Below are 23803 nucleotides of genomic sequence, written 5' to 3' on the forward strand. Positions count from 1 at the left end.
TGTGTAATGGATCCTTAATTTAGCTCAGCACAATAAGAAGTCACGATGGAATTCACAGACCTTGGGAAAGTCTTCATGATAAACTTACAATAGTTTGTGTTTTAGCAACGTATATTAAATCATTGTAAATGGGAATAATATTGTGCTCTCCAGGCTCCTAGCCAAAGGGAGAAAAAAGATTAGGCTCAATCAGACAAATGGTAAGCCAGCATCAACTATAGGTGAATTTCACTTACGTAACAAAGGCATGTTCCTGAAAAGGAAAGTGACATTAACAGGGTGCTGACCCTGTGCCAGTGCTGCTGGGCACCCCTCAGGAGCTCAGGGCTCAGCCGCGGTCCTCTCCCTGCTGCAGACTCTCAGTCACCAACCATGCTCCCCTCCGGGTCTTCTGCCTCTTCTTTTCTCGTCCCCTAGACAGCCTGTGGCTCACCCTCTGCCTCCTTTCAGATCTTTGGCTCAAACATTTGCACAGAACACACACACAGCCCTGCTCTCTGTCCCCTTAGCCCAGTGGTCGGCAAACTGCGGCTCGCGAGCCACATGCGGCTCTTTGGCCCCGTGAGTGCGGCTCTTCCACAAAATACCACGTGCGGGCGCGCACGTACAGTGCGATTGAGACTTCGTGGCCCATGCGCAGAAGTCAGTATTTTGTGGAAGAGCCACACTCAAGGGGCCAAAGAGCCGCATGTGGCTCGAGAGCCGCAGTTTGCCAACCACTGTCTTAGCCTGTCTTATTTTTCCCCACAGCATTTATCACTTAGCATATTATGTTAATTTATCTAATTAAAGCTCCAGCCACACACCAAATTTTGAGTTCCGTGAGAATAAACCAGTGTCATTAGTAAGTGCATGCATACATACACACACACACACACACACACACACATTCATCATACATACATTACATAATGTCATACCTAAGTATTCTGTGTGTGTATACATACAGAGTTCTCTTGATTCCCTGGGCCCTAGTGGTGATAATTTAGAGGTATTGCTCAACCTAGTCTATTTTTGTTACTGAATATAAATTCATGGAGGAAGCAACTGAGCTTTTCCAAAACGGTGTGAAAAGTTTACAAGACCTAAGGCAATCCCTGACATACACAATGGATGTGCCTGCAACCCTAGGGCACCATGCACCCCACACCCCAAACACACACTCTCAACCTCCTGCAAGGAGTCATCCAGCACTGACGTGAGACCCAGAACAGAAATCTCAGACACCAGGATGAAATCATGATGCTGAAGACAAGCTGCAGGGGCGAAGGGAAGAAACAGGTCTGCCCACCTCTCTAGCTGTCCACTGACCCAGGGCGTTACTGGAGAAAACCTAACATCACAATAACTAGCCTGAAAACAGAACCTCGGCTGCCTTGTTCGTTTGGGGGGTGGGGGAGAGGGGGAAGAGCAGAGAGATCAGGAGTTGCTGGAAGTGAGATTGAAGCATAATGAAAATAGACTCTGAAGCAATTAATTTTTCTATCAAAAAATTAAATCACTTTTGTTTTACCCAAATCTCAGTTCCACCGAGAGACTACCACATTAGTGTCATTTCAATGATATACTTGGGAAAATTAAGAAAAGTCAGATTCTGCATTTTGCAAGAATTTTGACTTCAAAGCGAGTGCCACATGCGGTCGATCTGCTGATGTTCTGTCCACAGATCTTGCAGCTATTTTTGAGGTTCAGCTTTGAATGCTTATGGCTCTGACCACTTGCTCAGAAGTATTGCCACGACCTTGTTCTGCTCAAATAAAGCGACGGTTTAGCATACAGCGACCAGCAGCAGGCGAGCTCTAAAGTTAGAAACCACCATCGCTTCTGGGTTGTTCTGGTCTCACTTCCTGACCGTCCTCTTTTTATGAGAAAGGCTTATAACAAAAACTGGCTGAGAAAGTACCTTGCACAGTAAAAATGATTAGAAAAAAGAAGCGTTACAGTTTTTTAAAAAAAAGGATTACAGTTTCTGTCACCTGTATCACCTGCTGCCTACATAATAATCAGTCCCCAATATAACATACACTGATATCTGTCAGTTCCTTCTCTCTGTGGTCCCTAGAAAGAAAAATGCTGGATTTCTGGAAGAAAGATAAAAGGAAAGGTCAACCTAAAAATTCTAAAAGTCATTTGGCCTCAGGACCCTTTTATAGTCTTAAAAATTGAGAACTCAAAATTTTGGTTTATGTGGGCTCTTCTCTATTGGTATTTGCCATTATTAGAAATTAAAATTGAGGTATTTAACTCTTTCATTTAAAACAATAACAAATCCATTGTATGTTAACATAAATAACATTTTTATGAACGATAACTATATTTTCCAAAACAAAAATCTTAATAAGAGTGGTAATTTTTATGATTTTGCAAATCTTTCATCTTTTGGATTCTTTTTTATTTATTTACTTTTTGTTAATTCTCACTTGAGGATTTTTTCCCCATTGATTATTTTCAGAGAGAGTGGAAGGGAAGAGAAGGGAGAGAGAGAAAGAGACATCTCTGTGAGCATCGATTGGTGGCATCCTGTACATGCCCAAATCGAACCTGCAGCCCAGGTACAATGCCCTTGACCAGGAATTGAACCTTGGACCCTTTGGTGTTCCGGCTAATACTCTAACTACTGAACAACACTGGCCAAGGCCCAGCTGGATTTATTTATTTATTTATTTATTTTAATATATCTTTATTGATTTCAGAGAGGAAGGGAGAGGGACAGAGAGTTAGAAACATCGATGATGAGAGAGAAACATCGATCAGCTGCCTCCTGCACACCCCCTCCTGGGGATGTGCCCGCAACCGAGGTACATGCCCTTGACCATAATCGAACCTGGGACCCTTCAGTCCGCAGGCCGACGCTCCATCCACTGAGCCAAACTGGTTAGGGCCCAGCTGGATTCTTAATATCTGCTTCTGTATTCAATTTTTTGCAACTTTGTTTTAGTTCAAGTATACGAATAAAATCTAGCCCTAGCTGGTTTGCCTCAACGGGTAGAGCATCGGCCCAAGGACTGAAGGGTTCCTGGTTCGATTCTGGTCAAGGGCAGGTACCCCGGCTGCAGCATCCCTGGTCCTGTTCTGGACGCATACAGGAGGCAACCAATCATTATGTCTCTCTCACATCAATGTTTCCCTCTCCCTGTCTCTCCTCTCCCTTCCACTCTCTTTAAAAAAAAAAAAAAAAAAAAAGAGGAAAAAAATCAATGGAAAATATTCCCGGGTGAGGATTAACAATAACAACAACAAAAAGAATAAAATCTAGCTGCACACATAGAGTAATTGAAAAAGAGTGTTTTAATAGCTTATAATTATGAATATTTGTTGACACTACATCAAAACTTAGCAAGTGGTAGCTTCTTAAAAGTTAGTTGCAATGTGGATTCCAAACCCATCATCAATGAGCTTTTCAAACTCCACTACATTAAGTCCATTCGCCTATTTTATTATTTCAATGGACCCTTGACTCGTAGATGTTTTTGTAACATCTTGTATGGGTCATTTCGCAAGCACAGGCTCACTGAGTTGTGTAGGTCTTCCAACCATTGACACATTTTACTATACAGATTAAAATACCACACTGTTCATTAACATCAATAACAGATGCATTGAGAAAATCTTTGTTAAGCATCGGAAGCTGAAAGGCTAATAATGGTGGGTATAAATTTTCCAAAATGGAAGGGTCCAACTGTATCATTGGCATCAAATAGTCAGAGTTATTTTCCTTGAAATAACAGACTTGCTACATTCACCTTCAGGAAAATACCTGACAAGTTGCCAAGTCTCCATAACTATAGTTTGTCATTTTTTTTTCCAAGTAAAAATCGTGTTACATGGAAAAAATGGCTGGCTCAGCTAACAACTCCATCACACAAGTGTTTTTCCTTGAGACATGATTGTTTTTCAGTATGTGGAAGTGCTTTATGCATAGCTCCCACTTTGTCACACAGCATACTATAAAGTAACAACATTGAAATTGTTTCCTGCTTCATCAAATATATTCTTAAGTGAGATTGTGTTCTTTTTTTTTCTTTCCCTGCAATTATATGGCAATGAAGATTACACTGGTACACTGATGACTATACATTTGGTGCCTTAATTGGTTCTAAGGTGTTAATAGTTTTACCCACCATTCCTTTTGCACCATTAGTGCAAATGTCAACACATTTGAAAAGGCAAACAACATCTTAGTATAATAAGAAAAATAGTTTTGAACTACAGACCTCCTGAAAACATCTCTAGAACCTCCAAAGGTATGCAGGGCCATATTTTGAGAACCAGCTAAATTCTGAACAAAACCACCACTTAAGAGTTTTTTTTTATCAATAGTCAATGAAAGTAAGAGAAGTAGTCAGGATGAACTTGGGGTTTAGCTAGGCAAATATAACTGTCATGTCCGAAACAAAACTCATTTATTTAATTTTTAATTTCTTCTGAGTTCTAGCTGAAGGTTTGCATTAAGAAACCCTACTGATGAACGGCAGGTGTGATTCCGTGGTTGAGCATCGACTCATGAACCCAGAGGTCACGGTTCGATTCCTGGTCAGGGCAAATGTGACGGTTGTGGGCTTGATCCCCAGTGAGATCAGGAGGCAGTCAATCGATGTTGATGTTTCTCTCTCATCAATGTTTCTGTCTCTCTCTCCATCTCTCTCTAAAATCAATAAAAATGTAATTAAAAAAAAAGAAATCCTACTGGCAATTGCAATTAAACCTAAGCATATCTCAAGCTCACTCCTCCCAGAGCTCTGATCCATGCCTGATATCTGAGAAGGTGGCCCCTTTCCCAGGTGAATGTCAACCTTTAGGTTTAAGAAGGAGGGGCCCAAGGGGAGCCTTGCAAAAATACATCATCCCCAAAGATGACAACACTCTGAGGAGGGTGGGATTATACCACGGAGTTTTCTTCCAAGGTAGAACAAGAGAAAACACAAAAAAGCCTCCCAGAGAGATGGATGGCTTCGAAAGATCTTGGACCTCAGCATCCCCATCTGAGCTTGTGTCTGGGTCTGCCACAGACAGCAGCAAATCAGTGTCTCTGAGCTGCACTCACCACATGCAAACAGAGCACTGCATGAGCCTCGGAAGGTTGTTGTGAGAACAAAGGAAATCCTAGACAGGATTCCATAACTACAAAGAGAGAATCGGTGACCAGCCCAGGAGCCCATCCTGCTACCAGAAGGAAAATAAAACAAGACTGCTGTTGCCATTTACTGAATTACAGGCCCAGCACAGTCTCTGGTCCTCAGGCGGCTTTAAATAAATGAGCTGGCTGTGACAGAGAAAAGGAGCAAGTGTACTATGACAGGGGACAATTAGCCTCAATCCTTTAAAATGATCGTTTCTTCTTTTTTCCAAAAACCAAGTCATTTCCCCTTCCCTTAATGCCTCTTTCTCTCTCTCCTAAGCTGTCTTCAACCTGGCTATCATTTCCAGTGGTAGCCACTGAACTGCTTGGACCAGAAGGAAAACTGAAGTGGTCACTGAGTGGTGACTCAATGACTCATTGAGTGGTCACTCAATCCTTGGGCTGAATATATCAAAGGAATATATTTAAAAAATAAAGTAAATTTAAAAATTCAATCAGCAAACTGTCACCAGGCTTGGAACATGAGAAGGGGCCCTGGAAATGAACTGCCATCAGAGATTGCTCCCCGCTGCTCTGTGAGTGTGAGGTACCGTGAGAAACCGTGGGTGCAGTTTTCAAGCAGTGACACGTTTCCTGCGCCTCGGTGCATGTGTGGCCACAACGATTTAGCAGAGAACATAATTATTTGTAGACCAGGGGTTTGACGCAGGAAGTCTGAGCTAAAAACTGAGGCAATGGTATCAAAAACAAACAAGCCAAAAAAGGATCAGAATCTTACTCTATGCTCTTATGCCTGCCTTGGCCGAGAGAATGAGCAGATACCCACGTTCAAGTGCACGTTCCACCTTCTCCCTGGGAGAAACGTGTATCGGCTTCACTAATGCAATAAGACAAGGTGGGCAATGCAAAGTTTGAGCCAAGTTTTCTAGACATGCTGCAAAATCCACAAACGACAGGTGCGCTGTCACGTTGTGTTTTTGTTTGCGTTTTAAGAAATCCTCTCCCCCCGCCCCCCCCAAAAAAAAAAACACCCCACCAAAACCAACAACACAACCTGGTACGGAATATCTTCACGTTTGCCTTCGGAACTAGGAAAAAAGCACAGGCACACAGAACGTTTGTCTGACTATCTTCATCAAGATACTTCTGCCATGAATTCTTTTGATTTACTTTATTCTTTTAGGAAACTACCCTAAACTTTGCAAGTGCAACGCGTTATGTAATCGTTAGTAGGAGATGAGTACTTGTCATTCATTGTAAGTGGGCACTTGATGCTGGAAGGAAGGGAACTGTCTTACTCAGCCCTTCCTACCTGCAGCTTTTGACTCACTGCTTAGTATTCATCTGGAACTTTTAAAAATCTTCCTGAAGTCCTTTAGTCATTTACAATGTTTAACTTGCCTCTTTGTAATATTTAAACATTGGGAATGAAGGATAAAATATATACAGACAGAAAAATAAAACAGCTTTAATTTATAAATGAAGATAAATAACAGGGGTTCAAAGTTAAGGGATCATTTTGATGTCATAGAGGCAACCCAGATTCTGTGTTTTATCTAGGAAATAGACATGTATAAAATGTGTAGTTTATTTTTTAAAATTTCACTTCTTAATAAGGACAATTTCCAACATGTGCAAAAGTAAATAGAATGGTACAATAAACCCACATGTCACCCATTTTCAAAAATCAACTCATGGCTAGTCTGCCTTTACATGTACCCCACAGACAGTGTGGTGTGCTCCCGTGAGGAGGAACATAATGTCTGGTTTTCTCTCTGGGAGCCAATCATTTGAGTTGGAGGTTCCCTGAGTCCAGGCAAAGTTCACTCATGCAACCTACATCCTCTTCGAATCGTAAAATCTTACACCATATTTCTTAACAGCATAACAATGCACCAATATAATTTCTGATTTGTTCTCACGTGAGGAGATAACATGACCTGACCTCACTTCTGTTGTTTCCCTTCCAATGTATAGCAGCTATGAATTTAGTTCGATGCATTTTTTTGTCAGTTTCATTTATTTCAGCCTTTTTATTGCCACTCCACTCTTTGAGGTAAAAACTAGTCCAACATAGTGACAACCATAAACAGGGCCAGATTCTGACATTCCCACAGCGTCAAGAGGTTGCCTTAAAATCCAGGTCTGTTTCATCACCATAATAAATTTCAGCTCGATTAGGGGGCAGATCCAGTTGTTTGGTCCAGAAAGGCTTAGCCAGAATGAAACACACAGTGGCATGAGACAGCGCTTTCAAAATAATAAATCACTTCGATGGTGTCTACTTCAGCAGCAGTGCTTGGGGGAATTCTGCCTCTGATCAAGAGTGATAATACATTTCTCAAAATGAACAATGGTCATGGGTTTCTGATCCAGTTGATAACACAATGCCTTCAGCTCTGTGACGGATTTCCACAAAGAGTTTGGCTTGTTCTATCATAGCTCAGTGGAGAGCCCTCCCCCAGTTTTAGAGCAGTTGTGTCTGTTCTATTGCTAAACCTGCACACAGCGCACTATATACCCAACTTTGAAAATACTACAGGTTAACAGCAATGCAAACATTACTTTTCAAAGGGTTTTATGTTCTGTTCTTTAAACTTCACTACAAAACGTTTGATGACAATTTGGAAGGTATTATGCCTTCTGGTGAAATAGTCCCTGGCATGCAGTAAGCACTCAAGTATTACTGAATGAGTAATGAATACATTAGCAAGATGGGTGTTAAGTAAACCTTCAACATAGTTTGGTGAGTTTGACAAATCATAATCCATGGCCCAGAGTCCTTAAATGCTGGTGTTCCATAGAGTTCTACGATTGGTCACCTGGGTTTTCTCTCTAAATCTTTCCACTGGGCGCTTTCACCTATGTGCCTGGCTACCACGGACACCTAGGGCACTATCTTGGGCTCACCTCTCTTGCCAAACGATGGACTCTCATTTTCAATTCCTCCTAGACATGTCCACTTGGGTTTCCACAAGCACCTCAAACTCTACTTGCCTAAAGCTGAATTCATCATCTTCCATCACTATATTTCTATCCTGGTGAATGATTCCACAACGTCATCTGAGACTCATCTTCCATATCCCTGACATCCAATGAACTGACAATTCCTGTTGGTTTCACTGCATACACATCTCTCACAGCTGTCCCCTCCTCCCCATCCATCCCCACAGATTCCAACTTAACTGAAGCTCTACTAACCTCAACCTTAGACAACTTTAATGATCGCTTAATGGCTTTCACACCCTTGTCTCCTCTCATGTTTTAACAACCCCTCCTTGAACCTATCAAATCAGATCTTTTTTTTTCTGCTTAAAACCCTTCACTGCCCCGCCTCCCCCACCTCAAAGTAGAAATGTATCATCTAACCCGGGACCCTTCTGAGGGCGAGATGGTATTACTCATTGTTACACTGGTACAGCAGGCAGACTGCCCTGGGCACATGTTCCATGTCTCTGGCCACATCTCCTTGCCACTCCCCCACCTTTGTCACCTCCCCACTACTTTCAGTTTCTGGAACCTGTTCCTGCTCTCTTACCTCTGTGACTTTGTACGAACTAGCTTCCCTTCCTGGCATATTTCTATTTATCATCAAACTTGCTTTGAACTACACCTCCTCTGTGAAGCCCTCTCTAAAACCTTCTGCTGATCTGATTCCATATCCCCAAGGGCCAACACCTGGTCTTGGACTTATTCCCACCTGGAGACGTCAGCTCTACACTGCACACCACTCCCTCCTATGGGCTCCGTCAGGAAAACATCTCTGTCTTGTTCATTTTATCTCCCCAGCATCCATGATGACTCAAAGGTCTGCACCCAACAGGCATTTCTTATGTTATTTCTCAGTCATGTCTTATGGTTAAGAAAAACTTTCTGCCTTGGCTGCTGTTTCAGCATAATTAATAAAAGATAAGAATATGAGACAGGATAAAATAAGTAGTTATCAGTAGTTCCAAATGTCAGTCCTATATATCATAGACCACAGCCCCAGTAAGCAATTTCTTTTTTAAAAGAGAGCTTGGGGATTACATAATCTGAGCTAATGGCAGAACTCTTATAGGAGGCCACAAAAGAAAAACAGGCATAGATATAAGCCCACATTATACTAGTAATTGTCCACTAAATTCCTGAGGTGTCCTATCCTATATAATAAAACCCTAATATGCAAATCAACCGAACTGTGGAATGACCGGTCACTATGACGTGCACTGACCACCAGGGGGCAGATGCTCAATGCAGAAGCTACCTCTTGGTGGTCAGTGCACTCCCCCCACAGGGAGAGTGTCGCTCAGCTAGAAGCCGGGCTCATGGCTGTTGAGTGCAGCTGTGGTGGCCAGAGCCTCTCCCGCTTCTGCAGCAGTGCTAAGGGCCCCTCGGTGGACATCCCCTGAGGGGTCCCAGACTGTGAGAGGGCGCAGGCTGGTCTGAGAGACCACCGCCTCCTCCCCTCCCCCCCCCCCAATGCACAAATGTCACGCACCAGGCCTCTAGTATAAAATAAAGGTGGTGCCAAAATGAAACAAACATGCTGAATACACATGGGATCCCAGACAGGGGTAGGGAGAATGTACCTTCAGAGTGCACTCTACAATTTACAAAGCGTTTTCTTACACATTATGTCACCTGACCTTCGAAACAATCCTGTGAGATAGATTAGATGCATCCTGAGGCTCAACCAACATTTCTTGAGCTCTGACAATCCCTCTGGGATCCCAGGCCCATGTCCCTTTTGTAGCCCCAGACACGCCAGGCAGGCCTGACCTCAGAGTGCCCTTTATGTAAAGTCCTTCAGCATCCAAAATGGGAACTAAAGCTCCACGTGTTCTATCGGCCGACCTGTCAGTTTATGGCTGGGGATGTTCTAGAGTGGCTGACAGGGTGAAACCAAGCCAGGGACATTCTCACAGTGCCAGGCCCAGGCTGCTGCCACAGCTGCGGCTGGCGTGATGGAGGGACCCCATTCCTCCCTCTTCTAACACACACAGAGGAGCCATCACGTCGTCTGTATTTGAAGAGAAAGCAGTGCTCTAAGGCAGCAGCAATGTGCAAGCTCACAGTGAACTAACTATAGCCTAGGAGCCAAACTGATGAGACAAAGCCCCCACAGAGAGAACAGATCTGAGGTTCTAAAGTATATCCCACTCAGAGACGCTATGGCTCCTGAAATTTCAACATTAAAAAAATCTATGACTTGTGGATAAAACAGCTCTTTTAGTATCTTTTAAAATCTGCAATACACCTAAAAGGGGAAAGGACTAAGATATCAATCACTATAACTTTAGTATGAATTGGCCCATGAATTCACTATCTTCCTTATTCATAACTGTTCCTGGAGAGAGGAGAACACTGAGCATCTTACTGAAGTAAGAGACAGTTAAAGGCAGGGAGCAGGGAAAACTGACTTGAGCAGGAGGGGGAATTACTAAAGATGAATTCAGCCTGCCTCTCAACTATATCCAGGGTCACCTCTGAAAGAAATACAATTTCAATGACCTGGTAAAAACTCATCCCCAGTAAGATTTGACATTCCTTTCTTTCTATCAATCACTAAAACTGTAATCAATGAATACAATGAGAACATCCAGGAGGATTCTGGTGCCAGTGTTCTGATGTTTCTAGTGAACAATTAAGGAAGCAAGAACCTACCCCTGGCCGGAGGGCTAAATGGTTAGAGCATTGGTCCATGCACTGGGGGGTTGTGGGTTTGATTCCCAGTCAAGGGCATGATCTTGGGTTGCAGGTTCGATGCCTGCCCTGGTCGGGGAGTGTGCGGGAGGTAACCAATCGATGTGTCTCACATCAATGTTTCTTTCTCTCCCCCTCTCTAGAACTCATTGGGAAAAAAATATCCTTGGGTGAGGGTTAACAAAAAAAAAAGTGGGGGAAGAGAGAACCTAAATAAAACTTAGTTCTAGAAAGCTGGTGTAGCTCTAAAAAAAAAAGAAATCATGTAATGACTACAGCATAACCAGACTTGGTCTACCATGCATGGGTTTACTCTGTCAATCCCTTGTAACGTAATGCAGAAAGATACATCAGCACACCTAGAAGCTCACCTCTCCTCACTCTTGTCTCACTTCTCACTGCTGGGTTTGCTTATAGAATGACTGTGCCCATGTTCCATGTGCTGGGAGAATGTTCTATCAATAGTGCTCTGTAATGCTACATTACATTTTATTCTACTGAGCAGTGAGCAGACTATTTTTCTCGCAAGTCCTGTTATGCACAAGACACCAAACGAAACAAAAAGACCTCTGAGCAGGCAGAAGACCCCCAAACTGTAACCTGGATAGTTTTTCATGTTCAAGTATCCTAGGTTCTGCTAATTTCATTATTAGAGCAATGAGATTGTGTGCAACAATTAGGACAACAGATAGAAAAATGTTACCATTAAAACAATTCATCTTCGTGAATAAGAACGGTTGGCTGAGAGGAGAGAAAACCATTTCTCAAAGAAGATGAATTGTCACCAGCAGCAAAATGTGACAACCAAACAGACAAACCGTGGAGTCACAAGTTTAAAAATCTTCACCAGGATTTTAGTAATGGAGTAGCTTATAAGGAACTACCCTTCAACAACAAAAACAAAATGAAAATCTCTAGAAAAATATTTTTAAACAATTAATTCAAAACTCTGGAGAGCAACCAAAAAAGCAGAAATCAGAGAGAATTTGACACTGGAAGGGAATTTAATGGGGCAAGATATGAATCTGGAGAGTGTGATACTAAGTAGAATAAGTGAGATGGAAAAAGACAAGAAATGTATAATTTCACTTATATGTGGAATACAAAACAAAAAGCAAAAGATGAACAAAACAAAAAATTCATACATATAGATAACATAATGGTGGACAAAGAGGGCAAAAGGAGGTCAAATCTATAGTGACAGCAGGAGACTAGCCTTCGGGTGCTGAGACACAATAGAGTCTCCAGATGTTGTTGTATAAAGTTGTACATCTGAAACTTATATAATGTTATTAACCAATGTTACCCAATAAATTTAATTTAAAAATCCACATTGCCAGGCCATTTCCCAAGACTATTCCAGGCTGCACGGGGTCGGATGAATAGACTTCAAACAGAAAGCTACCTCTTCATTGGCTTGAAGAGTGACATGAAGAGATTCAGGGCTGCCACGCTAACTGGAAAATGAGCAGAGAAATTCTGAAAGGATGGGCCCACAGAGAAAAGAATTCCCAAACCCATTAACCCCTCAAATCTGTGGTCCTCCTGAACTGTGCATGTGCAAGGGCGGCTTGGAGAGGTCCAGGAAAGAGCAGGAGCTAGAACCCTGAACAAAACGAGCTCAGATCTCAGCTATTTCCCACTTGAAACCACACCTTTCCTCTGAAACCCCAAACTGACTCTACTTTATGAGTAAAGACCAACCCAGGACTATGGAATTTGCCAAAGAACTTAGAAAAAATTAAAACTAAAAATCCTAAAAGCCTTCATAATTGTAAAGTAATAGTAACGCAACTGTCTGCTAGAAAATAAAGAATAAAGGAGAAAAACCACGTGATCATCTCAATAGATAAAGAAAAAGCATTTGCCAAAATTTAACTCACTCTTGATTAAAAAACAAAAAACAAAAAACAAACAAAAACAAAAAACTATCAGAAAACTAGGGCCAGAAAGGAACTTCCCCAATTATGATAAAGGACATCTACAAAATGCATAGAGCTGACGCCATACTTAATGGGAAGAGACTAAATTCCTTCCTCCCAGGATTGGTTATGAGACCAGGAAATCTGTCCTGGAGGCCTTCAAGCACAATAAAAAACAAAAATGAAATAAAAGCCATTAATATTAGAAAAGAGAAAGAAAACTGTCCTTCTTTATAGACAACATGATTGCTGACAGAGAAAATCCTAAGGTATCTACAAAAAAAAATACAAAAAAACCTAAAACTAATAGATGAATTTATCAAGGTCACAGAATACAAAATCAAGATACAAAAAAATTTTTTTCACTTCTATAGAATGGTAATAAATAACTTCAAAATGAAATTTCCATCACTCTGAAAGTTCCCTCGTGACCTTTCCCAGTCAGTCCCCTGCTTCCAGAGGCAATAAACAAAATGTTTTGTTTGATTTTTTCACCAGTAGATAAGTTTTGTCTATTCTGGAAGTTCATTTAAATGGAACTATATAGCACATTCTCTCGTGTGTCTGATACTTTCCCTCAGCATGATTTCAATGAGATCCATTCAAGTCATTTTGAATAACAGTATCCTATTTCTCTTTATTGCTGAGTAGTCCTTCCATTATATAAATGTAAAACAATTTGTTTAACTCCTCTCCTCTTGTTGGACACTTGAGTTTTCCCTGGTTTGGGGTATTATGAATAATGCTTCTATAAAGTTCTTGTACATGAATTTTTGTGGATATACACTTTCAACTCTCTAGGGCAAATACCTATCAATGGAATTGTTGGGTAATAGAGTACATAGTACATATATTGTATATCTACCTATATAAGAAACTCTCAAATGGATTTCCAAAGTGGTTGTGTTCTTATACTCACTCCCACCAGCAATGTAGGAGAGGTCCAATTATTCCATATTCTCACCAACACTAGGTATGGTCAATCTCTTTAATTTTAGACATTCTGGTGAGTATAAAATAATACCTTCTGATTTTAATTTGCATTTCCCTGATGTTAAAAAATGTTTTCATGTGCTTATTGGGGTGGGTGCAGGTTACAGGGTTGTAGCATTTATCAAAATTCAAACTCTTCACTTCTGATCTGTTCATTTTATTGTATAATAGAGACAAAAGTTATACACACATTTTGACTGTGGGGGGCGGAGATGGGGTGTTGGCACCCCTTACACCCATGTTGCTCAAGGGTCAAATCTATAAATTTTGCCTCAATTAAAAACAAAACAAAACAAAACTGGGGAGTGAGAGCTGGGGGTGGTACCAAGGGAAGAGAAACAGAATCATATCAAGGACAGAACGAGGTATAAGATTATAAGGAAAAGAACACAATGCCTAAATTTTTAACACATTCAGGAGCAAACTGAATATTGGCTCCAAAACAAAACTCTAAAGAACAACTTAATATTCATGAACTAAAACAGACAAAAAACAATTCAGCTAAGATGATGATGAATAAAAACAAAACTCAGCATGTTATATAAAACAGGTGATTGCCAGACTCAGCAAATATATTTAATCTGGCAACTCAAACCAATAGACCATTAGACAACAAAATACCCACCAGCCTAACTTAAAACAGTGAATTTTTTAGTGTCATTTACAAAATGCTCTTTTTATAATTTCCATGATAGAAATTCCTACTGAATATGAACCAAGATACACATATAGCAGGAATGATCCAAAACTCATTCTTACCTTCAGTGAAACTCCCTGTTAGGGTTATTACTACAAACACTTTTCCTTCTGGCTCCAGATCCACCTAGAAAGAGAGAAAAAAAATTGTATATTATATTCTAATTTTAACATACATTTTATGGGCTTCAAATAGACTTACAGAGAGGGCTAAATGTGCAGAGCACAGCCATAAATCAGACCCAAGTCTTTCATTAAACAGTAGAGGGGCAAGAATCAAGTAAAAACACAAGAACCCATCGTGGTTGAAAAGCGAATCTAAAAGTGACAGTTCTTTCGATGTTTCTCTTCTCTTGAATTTTAGTATCTTCCATTTGGGCTCTTCATGATATCAAGAGGCTCCCATAAACTTGGCCATTGTGTCTGAGACGTCCTTATCTTTTGCACCCCATTATAAGAGCAGCGTTTTGTTCAACCACATGGTAAGTATAGGGAATAGAGAAACAATGGCAACAGATAAGGTAATGAACGAATGTGACCTGGTCAACTGCTAACCTTTAGTTTTTAGTAAGTAAAACGCATACGGTGAGGGGTGCCATCTCTGTCTATACCATTTCCACCTAAGTGTAGGTAATCTCCAGGGAGCACCAGGGAAGGCAGCTCAGGAGCTTTGCATTCGCTACTGTTCACAGGAATCTCAACGTGCCTTAAGGTTCTTGGTCTATTACTGAGATCTCAAGACACACATTCTGCAAAAGAGGCAGCGTCAAGTCTTCTCAGTAGGTCCCATCCTCCGGATGTGCTCCAGCTTCCCAAAGACCTTCACACCGCATGGCCCCGGGATGGGGCCGCGCCCTCCACACCTGCTCTGATCACACTAGCCTGGTAGGCAGCCTCTGCCCTCTTCGTGCCAGTGCTAACCTTCAACTACCCATCAACACCTCTAAGCCTTGGATTGTAAGACCCAAGGTTTTTGGACCCAAATACATGAATTTACAATTGTCTTTTAAAGAGAAGTCTGTCAGGTTCAGCCCCTTTCTGCTCTTTCATCTAAGAAAGGGAGAGAGAGGTGCAGAGAAGCTGAGTGTAGATGCGGATGGCCATTTCTGGTAGAATACAAACCTAAATAAGCGGCTGATCACACGGGATGGTAGAAAGAGCCATGAACTAGATCAGCACAGACTCTAGCCCAGTGGTTCTCAACCTTCTGGCCCTTTCAATACAGTTCCTCATGTTGTGACCCAACCATAAAATTATTTTCGTGGCTACTTCATAACTGTAATGTTGCTACTGTTATGAATCGTAATGTAAATATCTGATATGCAGGATGGTCTTAGGGGACCCCTGCGAAAGGGTCGTTCGACTGCCAAAGGGGTCGCAACCCACAAGTTGAGAACCGCTGCGTCTAGCCGGACAGCCATAGCTGGCTCTGGGCAAGTTCCCTCACCACCGCAAGCTTCACCACTGTCATCTGAATGTCCGTGATGTCATTATTCAGCATGTCTGACATGGCCGCTGTCAGGTTATCTCAGAGAGCATGCGCAGTACGAACTATTCGCTGCACCCAGAGGTGTCGAAGACTGGGGGAAAGCACTGACCTCACCCTCGCTCACCACCACACACGTTTTAACACCACGTCCTGATCGCATACTTTGCAAAATAAAAGATGCCTACTTTGTACTGACTCAGAAAACTTGATCTGTTCAGCAGCCTACTCATGCAGTAAACTCTCCCTTTCTCTGCATAAAGTCTGCCATCAATGTGGTTACCACCCCTTAAGTCACCCCCGTGTTCAAAATGGCTAGTTGCATTACAACTGCTGTTAACTATACCCCCTTAACTACCTTCATACCTCATGCAGTTCTGAAAATAGAGCTCCCTGGAGAGATGACTAAACAGGATGTCAGGCTCTAATTGTCTCACTCTCTGCCTTGACTTGTTTCAAGGCAAAAATATGTTATTCTTAAAAGCCACTCCCTCGTCTTCAATATTGAAGGCCTGGCAGGGCTACACACATTTGACCTCACAAGATAAACTGCTACAGGCACAGAAGGAGCTGCTGCCAGCCCCCCGGACGGACAGACAGACTGCCAAGACCCCAGCTCTGTGATTCCCCAGCCCAGGGCCAGCCCATAAACTCCCTCCAACATGCTGTCAGGGCTGGCAAGGAAGGCCGCCCTACCCCGACCGTCAGGGGCTGCGCTGACAGGAGCAGGGCATTCCGCCACTTAGAACCAGGACCTTTCACAAGTAGAACAGGCTTGCTTCCACATTCTTCTTTTACTGTTGTTTGGTTGGCTGTGTGTGTTGTTTGTGTCCACGTTTTGACCCCTGCCACCATTGTGGAGGAAAGCCAGACTCGAATGCCATCTTCAAGTCTCGTCCATCTACGGTCTCTGACCTTAGAACAGCGTTCTACAAACTGCAGGTTGAGACTCACCAGTGGGACATGAAAACAATGGAGTGGGTTGCACACCACAGGAATTTTAAGTAGAATAAAATGGAACAGGAAATATGAACCCATCAAGTAGTAAAATAATCATAATAATTATAATAATAATGAAGTAATGAAGTACTACGTCAAACCATTTGCAGTTTTGTATGTAAATATAAGGGTTAACTGGGTTTCAATGTATAAATGTATTCATCCCTGTCACAGAGAAACAATTTGAAAAATGTGGCCTTAGAAGTTATCTGTTTCCTCTACACAGTGCCGATGGGCTATTGGCATCGATTCATAGTGGCTGCTTGGATACCCCTAGTGACAGCCAACTCACTACCCCACAAATGATGACCTTCATTCCTTTATGTCATAGAAAGATATTTCTCTTACAGCCGAAGTGCAGCCACTAATAGTTTTCACTCACTGACCTCAGTTCTGTCCTCTACGGTTGTAGGAGATAGTTTCTCCCCAGCTAGAACATCCATTCCGGTCAAGGGCCTGTCACTCGGTTGTAGGTTCGATCCCCAGCCCAGACTGAGGCACATGCCAGAGGCAACCAGTTGATGTGTCTCTCTCACATCAATGTTTCTCTCTCTCTCTCCCCAACCTCCTCCTTCCATTTCAGTCTCTCTAAAAATCAATGTAAATAATATCTTTGAGTGAGGATTTAAAAATAAAAGTAAGACAAGTGGTAGGGAGGGATACAAAAGGGGCATGTGGGTCCCAAGACAATTACATGGAGGAAGAAAACTTTTTCTAACAAATGGAGCTAGGACAAAGGACCTTCCACATGCAAAAGAATGAAGGCAGGCTCCTACCTCATACCATATGTAAACATGAACTCAAAATGGACCACAGATCTAAGTAGAAAAGCTAAAAGTATACAACTCTTAGAAGAAAACACAGGGGCAAATTTTCCTGACCTTGGGGTAGGCGATGGCTTTTTCGATGTGACATCAAAATTTCAAATGACAAAAATTTGACAAATTAGACTGCATTAAAACTTAAAACGTTCGTGGTATAAAGCAAACACACAGAAAGTGCCTGTACCTCACTGCCCAAATACCCTTTCCCAGTGCCACTCTCATCGACTTTTCCTGTCAAGCCTTCAGTGGTTTCCCAGTGCCTTTACACTCACTACTCCACCTGGCTTTCCGGGCCACCGAACACCCCTCTGACTTCCTCCCCACTAACTTATCCAAACCTCATTTTCAAATATCCATTCCATAAAGCTGCTTGTCTAGTTGGGCCTGTCTCCTCACTATCTCACAGCCAAACCGTTGCTCATGCTGTGGTCTCTGCTTGGAAAAACCTTCTCTCTTCACTTCACCTGTTCATTCATTCAAACGTTAATTGAATTACTCCTAGGGTTGGGATCACTGCCAAGGGCTCAGGATGCCCAGAGCAGCTCCCTGGGGCTGCAGGTGGACGGGGAACAGCTGCACCTGGCGAAGATGATGCAGCCACGGGAGCTGAATGAAGGAACTTTTGCCAGGAAGAGCTTAACATGCACACTGATCTCCCTCCCCCCTCCCCCCATCTCAAAATTCCTCTCTCAATTATTATCTCACCACTCATCTGTGCCCTTGAACAATTAGATAAAATTTCATGTTCTCATAAAATTTCATCTCATCACCTGCAATAAGCTCCATTCCAACGAGATCTGACAATTTTATATTCCCCAAAGGCCCTGGCAAAGGTCTTTGAACCAAGTAAACACTCAACAAACTTCTATTGATTTGGTCAAATGAGTTGAAATGGAAGGGAATTTGACCTCCTCAACTGCATCACCTATAACATAGGAATGACAGTATTTTCTCACATAATAAATATTATGTGACAGCACTTTATGTGATGAAGCACGCCAAGATGGCCCCAAGGCATACCAGGAGCATATGGACTACACAGCCCCACTGCCTAGGAATCATATGCTGTTTGACCTGCCCAGCAGGTCTCCACCAACCCCTTCCTCCCCACATCACCCCCTTAGCCAATGTTGGCTTTCCCTTGGCATTACTTTGCAGAAGTTGGGCAAATCACTTATATCCCTGACTCAGTCCCTTTGTCCATGAAATGAGAGGGTTGCCTAAAAGCCTTTCTGGTTCTGATGTTGCATGATTCTAAATAGGCTTGGATAAAAGCCGGTACATGGGACTCAACGGAAACCCTCATTTGATTAATTTAATTTCCCTTCGCAAAAGGCATTAGAATTGATCACAGACAGGAAACTTCTGGATACTTAATATTCATTTCAGCCTAAGGTACGCAGGGAGATTTAGCATGTTAAGAGAAAAAAAAACAATCCTTTATTTGGGCAAAGGTTAACATTTCACCTAGACTCCATGGGCTTTGAGCCAGACATCTGTGATGGTGAGGTGGCTGGATTCTATAGCATTTCTAAGCCTTGCTCTAGGGCAGGGGTGGGCAAACTTTTTGACTCGAGGGCCACAATGGGTTCTTAAACTGGACCGGAGGGCCGGAACAAAAGCATGGATGGAGTGTTTGTGTGAACTAATATAAATTCAAAGTAAACATCATTACATAAAAGGGTACGGTCTTTTTTTTTTTTTTTTTTTTTTTTTAAGTTTTATTCATTTCAAACAGGCCGGATATGGCCGCGGGCCGTAGTTTGCCCACAGCTGCTCTAGGGTTAAATCACAAAGGAACCTAAAACATGATGAAGCATTTCACAATCCTCTTCCAGCTGAAACCATCAGGCTTAAAAATGAGAGTTCAAATTTCTAGAGGAAAAACATTCTTACAAGTTATAACAATAATCAACAAGGAAGCATGGGCCTGAGTCCTTTAATAACAGAGACAATAGCTACTATGTCTTGAGCTCATCAACATGCAGGAACCCTGCCTGACTTACACTACTTCTCACCTTCACCACCTGCAAGGTAAGTCTCATCGCCACCATTACACAGACAGGAGGATGGAGTCTCAGGGAAGTGATGGAATGGACTGAGGACACCCAGCAGTGAAGGCCAAGCCAAGACCCAGACTCAGGGAAAGTCCTTTCAGGCTGCTGTGACTGCACTTGCCTGTGGGTTACTGCAGGTTTGTCCGCCTCTTTCTGCTCCACCCGCAGCCAGCCTGCCTGGCTTCTGGCACATCACCTGTCTCCCCCGGGAACTCGGTCAAGACTCGTGCCATCAGCACCTGAGGGTGCTCCCTGCCAAATACCAGCCCTTGTGTTCCAGCCTCGCCTCCTCAGGCCCAAGGCCAGTCGGAGTGGCACCAGGCTGACAGTGTCACCTGACAGCTCTCAATGGGGGCGAGAGGCAGGAGCTGCTAATCGTGGCAAGTGTGTGCTGGGACTAGTGAAACCCAGCGGGCAGCTTGGACCCCATTAGTCATCTGCCTGTGGGACCCAAGTCAGTGTCATGTGCTGCAGACACACGACACATCCCCTTGCTATTGGGAAAGAATTTAAAGGAAAAGGGGTAAATGATGCAAACCCTACGTCCCTGCTAATTTTTTTTTTTTTTCATCTCTACAACATCCAAAGTTTTATGTGTTAAAAGCACACTAAGAAGTACCACAAATTAAAACCTATCCGAAAAAGATAATCAGGCAGAAACTGAACAAAAAAAAGTGAGGCTAATCAAATCTGACTAAGGTTTAAAGTGAAGGAAAACACTCCCATTGTTTTAGGGATTAAATTCTCATTTTGCTAAATCTGGACCCAATGTGCGGTGAGAGAGAAAGGTGGGGAAAGAGGCTGTGACCACAGCTCAGATGGCAGGTCATTTGGCTCCTAGACCTGGAAAATGAAGGCAGACTAAGCCTTTAACTAATTTTTATATCTAAACTCTATAACTCCAAATCAGAAAGTTTCTGAACTCCACAGAGCCAGGAAAGACATTTGGAGACTACTAAAGAGTCTTTCTCTAAAATGCTCCCAACTCTTCCCCATCCTAGTTCAACATACCCACAAAACCACTATAAATTTAAAATTAAAATTATTTCAACCCAGAGCCCACTACACCTATATTCTAGCATTAAAAAGGTGTATCATTGCCCAGCCAGCATTGCTCAGTGATTGAGCGTCGACCTATGGACCAGAAGGTCATAGTTTGATTCCCAATCAGGGCACATGCCTGGGTTGTGGGCTTGATTACCAGTAGGGGGCGTGCAGGGGGCAGCCAATCAATGATTCTCTCTCATCATTGATGTTTCTATCTCTCTCCTCCACTCCTTTCCTCTCTCTGAAATCAATAAAAAATATATATTTGCTAAAGTAGAACTCTTTTACAGTAAAATTAAGTTTCCATAGAATCATGGAAAAGACTGTTGAATCTCAGAAGGAAGGTGGGGGTGGGTGAGAAGAGATCAACCAAAGGACTTGTATGCATATATGCATAATCCATGGACACAGACAATAGTGTGGTGAAGGCCTGGGGCAGAGGTGGGCTAGAAGGGATCAAAGAGGGGGAAGAGGGAGATCTGTAATACTTTCAACATAAAGATTTTAAAAAAAACACCTCACAATAATTTAGTCATTGTTCAGAAAAAATATTTACTTTTTAAAGGCCTAAATTGATACTTTAAAAATAAGACATTTTAATTAAAATTTATATAAATAAAATAAATGCAATACTATTTAATATACCTACATTATGAAATCTTTAATTTTTATCAATTTTTAAAGCACTTGATAGCTATCGTATTTTATATTTAAGCCATCATCATTCACAGACTTAATGATCCAAATATTACAATTTATTTTTCGAAATGCACAGAAGGAATAAAAGTGTCAGAACACGGAAAACACATCATATTTGTAAGGAATTAACTGCTTCAAAATTCTTATTTGTAAAAATATGTCAATGAAATTATGTTTTATGTAAGATATCCAGGAACTGTTCATTAATCATCATCCATGAAAAAAATGTGAACAAGACAGTTTTCTTTCCTCAGAAATATGCAAAGCTGACGTTAATCTACATACAACACAAGGCATAAATATTCAGTAGCTAAATCATAATCGAATTAACTTCTTTTTTTCTCTCTACTAAAATAAATGAAATAAAATTTTCAATGTTTCTCTGCCCAACATGAAAAATCAGGAAGAGTCAGGATTGGATATCTCTGAGGACTAAAATATCTTTTCTCTGCCAAGGAGAGGACTAAAGATAGATAGAAATGGTCCACTGTGTGTTAAACTGCTGTCTCTCAATCTTTAACACCAATGAAAATATAAGTTAAATGAAGGATACCTTAAGCTCTTCAAAACACTCCACTACTATTTCCCCAGTCTACCGCCAGCACCTCCTTCTCCTCTAATAAGGTGCTGCAAGGACCTCGTGCAGGCTGACTAGGAGGTGAGAGAGGAAGCACAGTAACAGCAATTCCTCTCCATGCTGCATACCCCGCACAGTAAAGAGCACTTTCAAAGGCCACTGTCCGCATGCTCTCATGCCTTCTCTCTCCTGCTCAGCAGATCCCTTCAGAAAGCAGAGTCTGCCCCTGCTAGGATGAGGTATTAAACAAAATGGGCAGGTGGCCCTTTGACCATGGCTGGAGGTAAGGAATGCACTTCATGGTCACCCTCCTGCTCAGCAGCCTCACAGCCCCCTTCCTTCTTCACAGCCTCTGTGGGTTGCCTGGTGAGAGCTCCTCTGAGGGGAAATTCCCATAAGAAAGGAGAAATACTAGGAGAGGGAGAGTCTAGTAAGTTTTGCCAGGGATGCGAAGTTACTTTTCTCAGGGAAACACAGGTACATATCAAATATTTGCAATGAAATAATTATTCCGTCCGACTCTGCCCTCATCCAAACCTTTTAAACTGAAGATGTCAGCTTAAACAAAACAAACAAAAAAAGGACACAGCTTCCTCTTCCACCAAGTGGCCTAAGATAACCTCTGAAAATGGATTGCTATTCACTCGATCCCACAAATCATGCAAGTCAAGAGGCGACATCTTCGTGTTCACTTGAAGAACACACGTGACGATGCCCAGGCCATCAAGGGTAAGCATAGCTGAAAAGCCACCAAGTACCTGAAAGATGTCACTTTGCAGGAGCAATGTGTGCCATTCCGTCATTACAATGGCAGAGTGGGAAGGTGAGCCCAGGCTAAACAGCGGGACTGGACACAGGGTCGGTGGCCCAAAAGAATGCTGAATTTTTGCTGCACATGCTTAAAAATGCAGAGAGTAGTGCTGAACTTAAGGGTTTGGAAAGATTCTCTGGTCATTGAGCACATCCAGGTGAACAAAGCTCCCAAGATGTGGCACAGAACTTATAGAGCTCATGGGCAGATTAACCCACACATGCGCCCTCCCTGCTCCATGGAGATGATACTACCTAAAAAGTCCAGATTGTTCCTGAACCGGAAGAGGAGGTTTCCCAGAAGAAAAAAATATCTCAGAAGAAACTGAAGGAAAAAAACACATATGCCCTAGGAGTAAATAGGATTAAAATAAATGCTAATAAAAATTTTAAAAGGAAGGATATAAATAAGCCTAGATTTATTCTACCTTGTTGAATCTTATTATTTACTGTAATGGAAGGAGAAGGCAAAGTTCTAGCAAACTCAAAACAAGGAATACGTTTAAACTACATATTTCGTATACTTAAGCATTCAAGATGTTTTATAGACTTGTCTACTTAGTCATTGCTCAGGCTCTAGGTTAACTTTAGAATTTGGAGGGAATTAGAAAATACACCTGGGGGAGGTAGAAAAGACTAAAGGGTGTCAAATATATGGCGATGAAAGGAGACTTGAACTTCCATTGTTTGGGTGTAAACACACAATGTATTATAGAATTGTACACTTGCAACCTATGTAATTTTATTATCCAATGTCATCCCAATAAATTTAATAAAATTTAAAAAAATTCATCAAATCCAAGTGTCTCTCCCACTGGTTATGTTACAGTAACACTTTTACTCCTTTTGGTCTTCGGTGGGGAAGGAAAAATGAAAGCTCTGCAGAAGAAAGGACATTCGTGCCCTGCTTTGAGATTCAGGTGGCAGT

The 23803-nt window shown here is 42.0% G+C and overlaps 1 protein-coding gene across 1 annotated transcript in view; it reads right to left on the reverse strand.

The window, feature by feature from the left end:
- Positions 1–23803, reverse strand: part of PRKCH (protein kinase C eta) — a 221217-nt gene that overhangs the window by 137415 nt on the left and 59999 nt on the right. Inside the window, exon 2 of the mRNA XM_081090391.1 lies at positions 14440–14503. Within this exon, the coding sequence (XP_080946517.1) occupies positions 14440–14503 (64 nt within the window). The remainder of the gene's footprint in view (positions 1–14439; positions 14504–23803) is intronic.

The sequence above is a fragment of the Myotis nattereri genome (assembly GCF_964212035.1).
Source record: "Myotis nattereri genome assembly, chromosome: 1".
In the NCBI taxonomy this organism is placed as follows: Eukaryota; Metazoa; Chordata; class Mammalia; order Chiroptera; family Vespertilionidae; genus Myotis; species Myotis nattereri.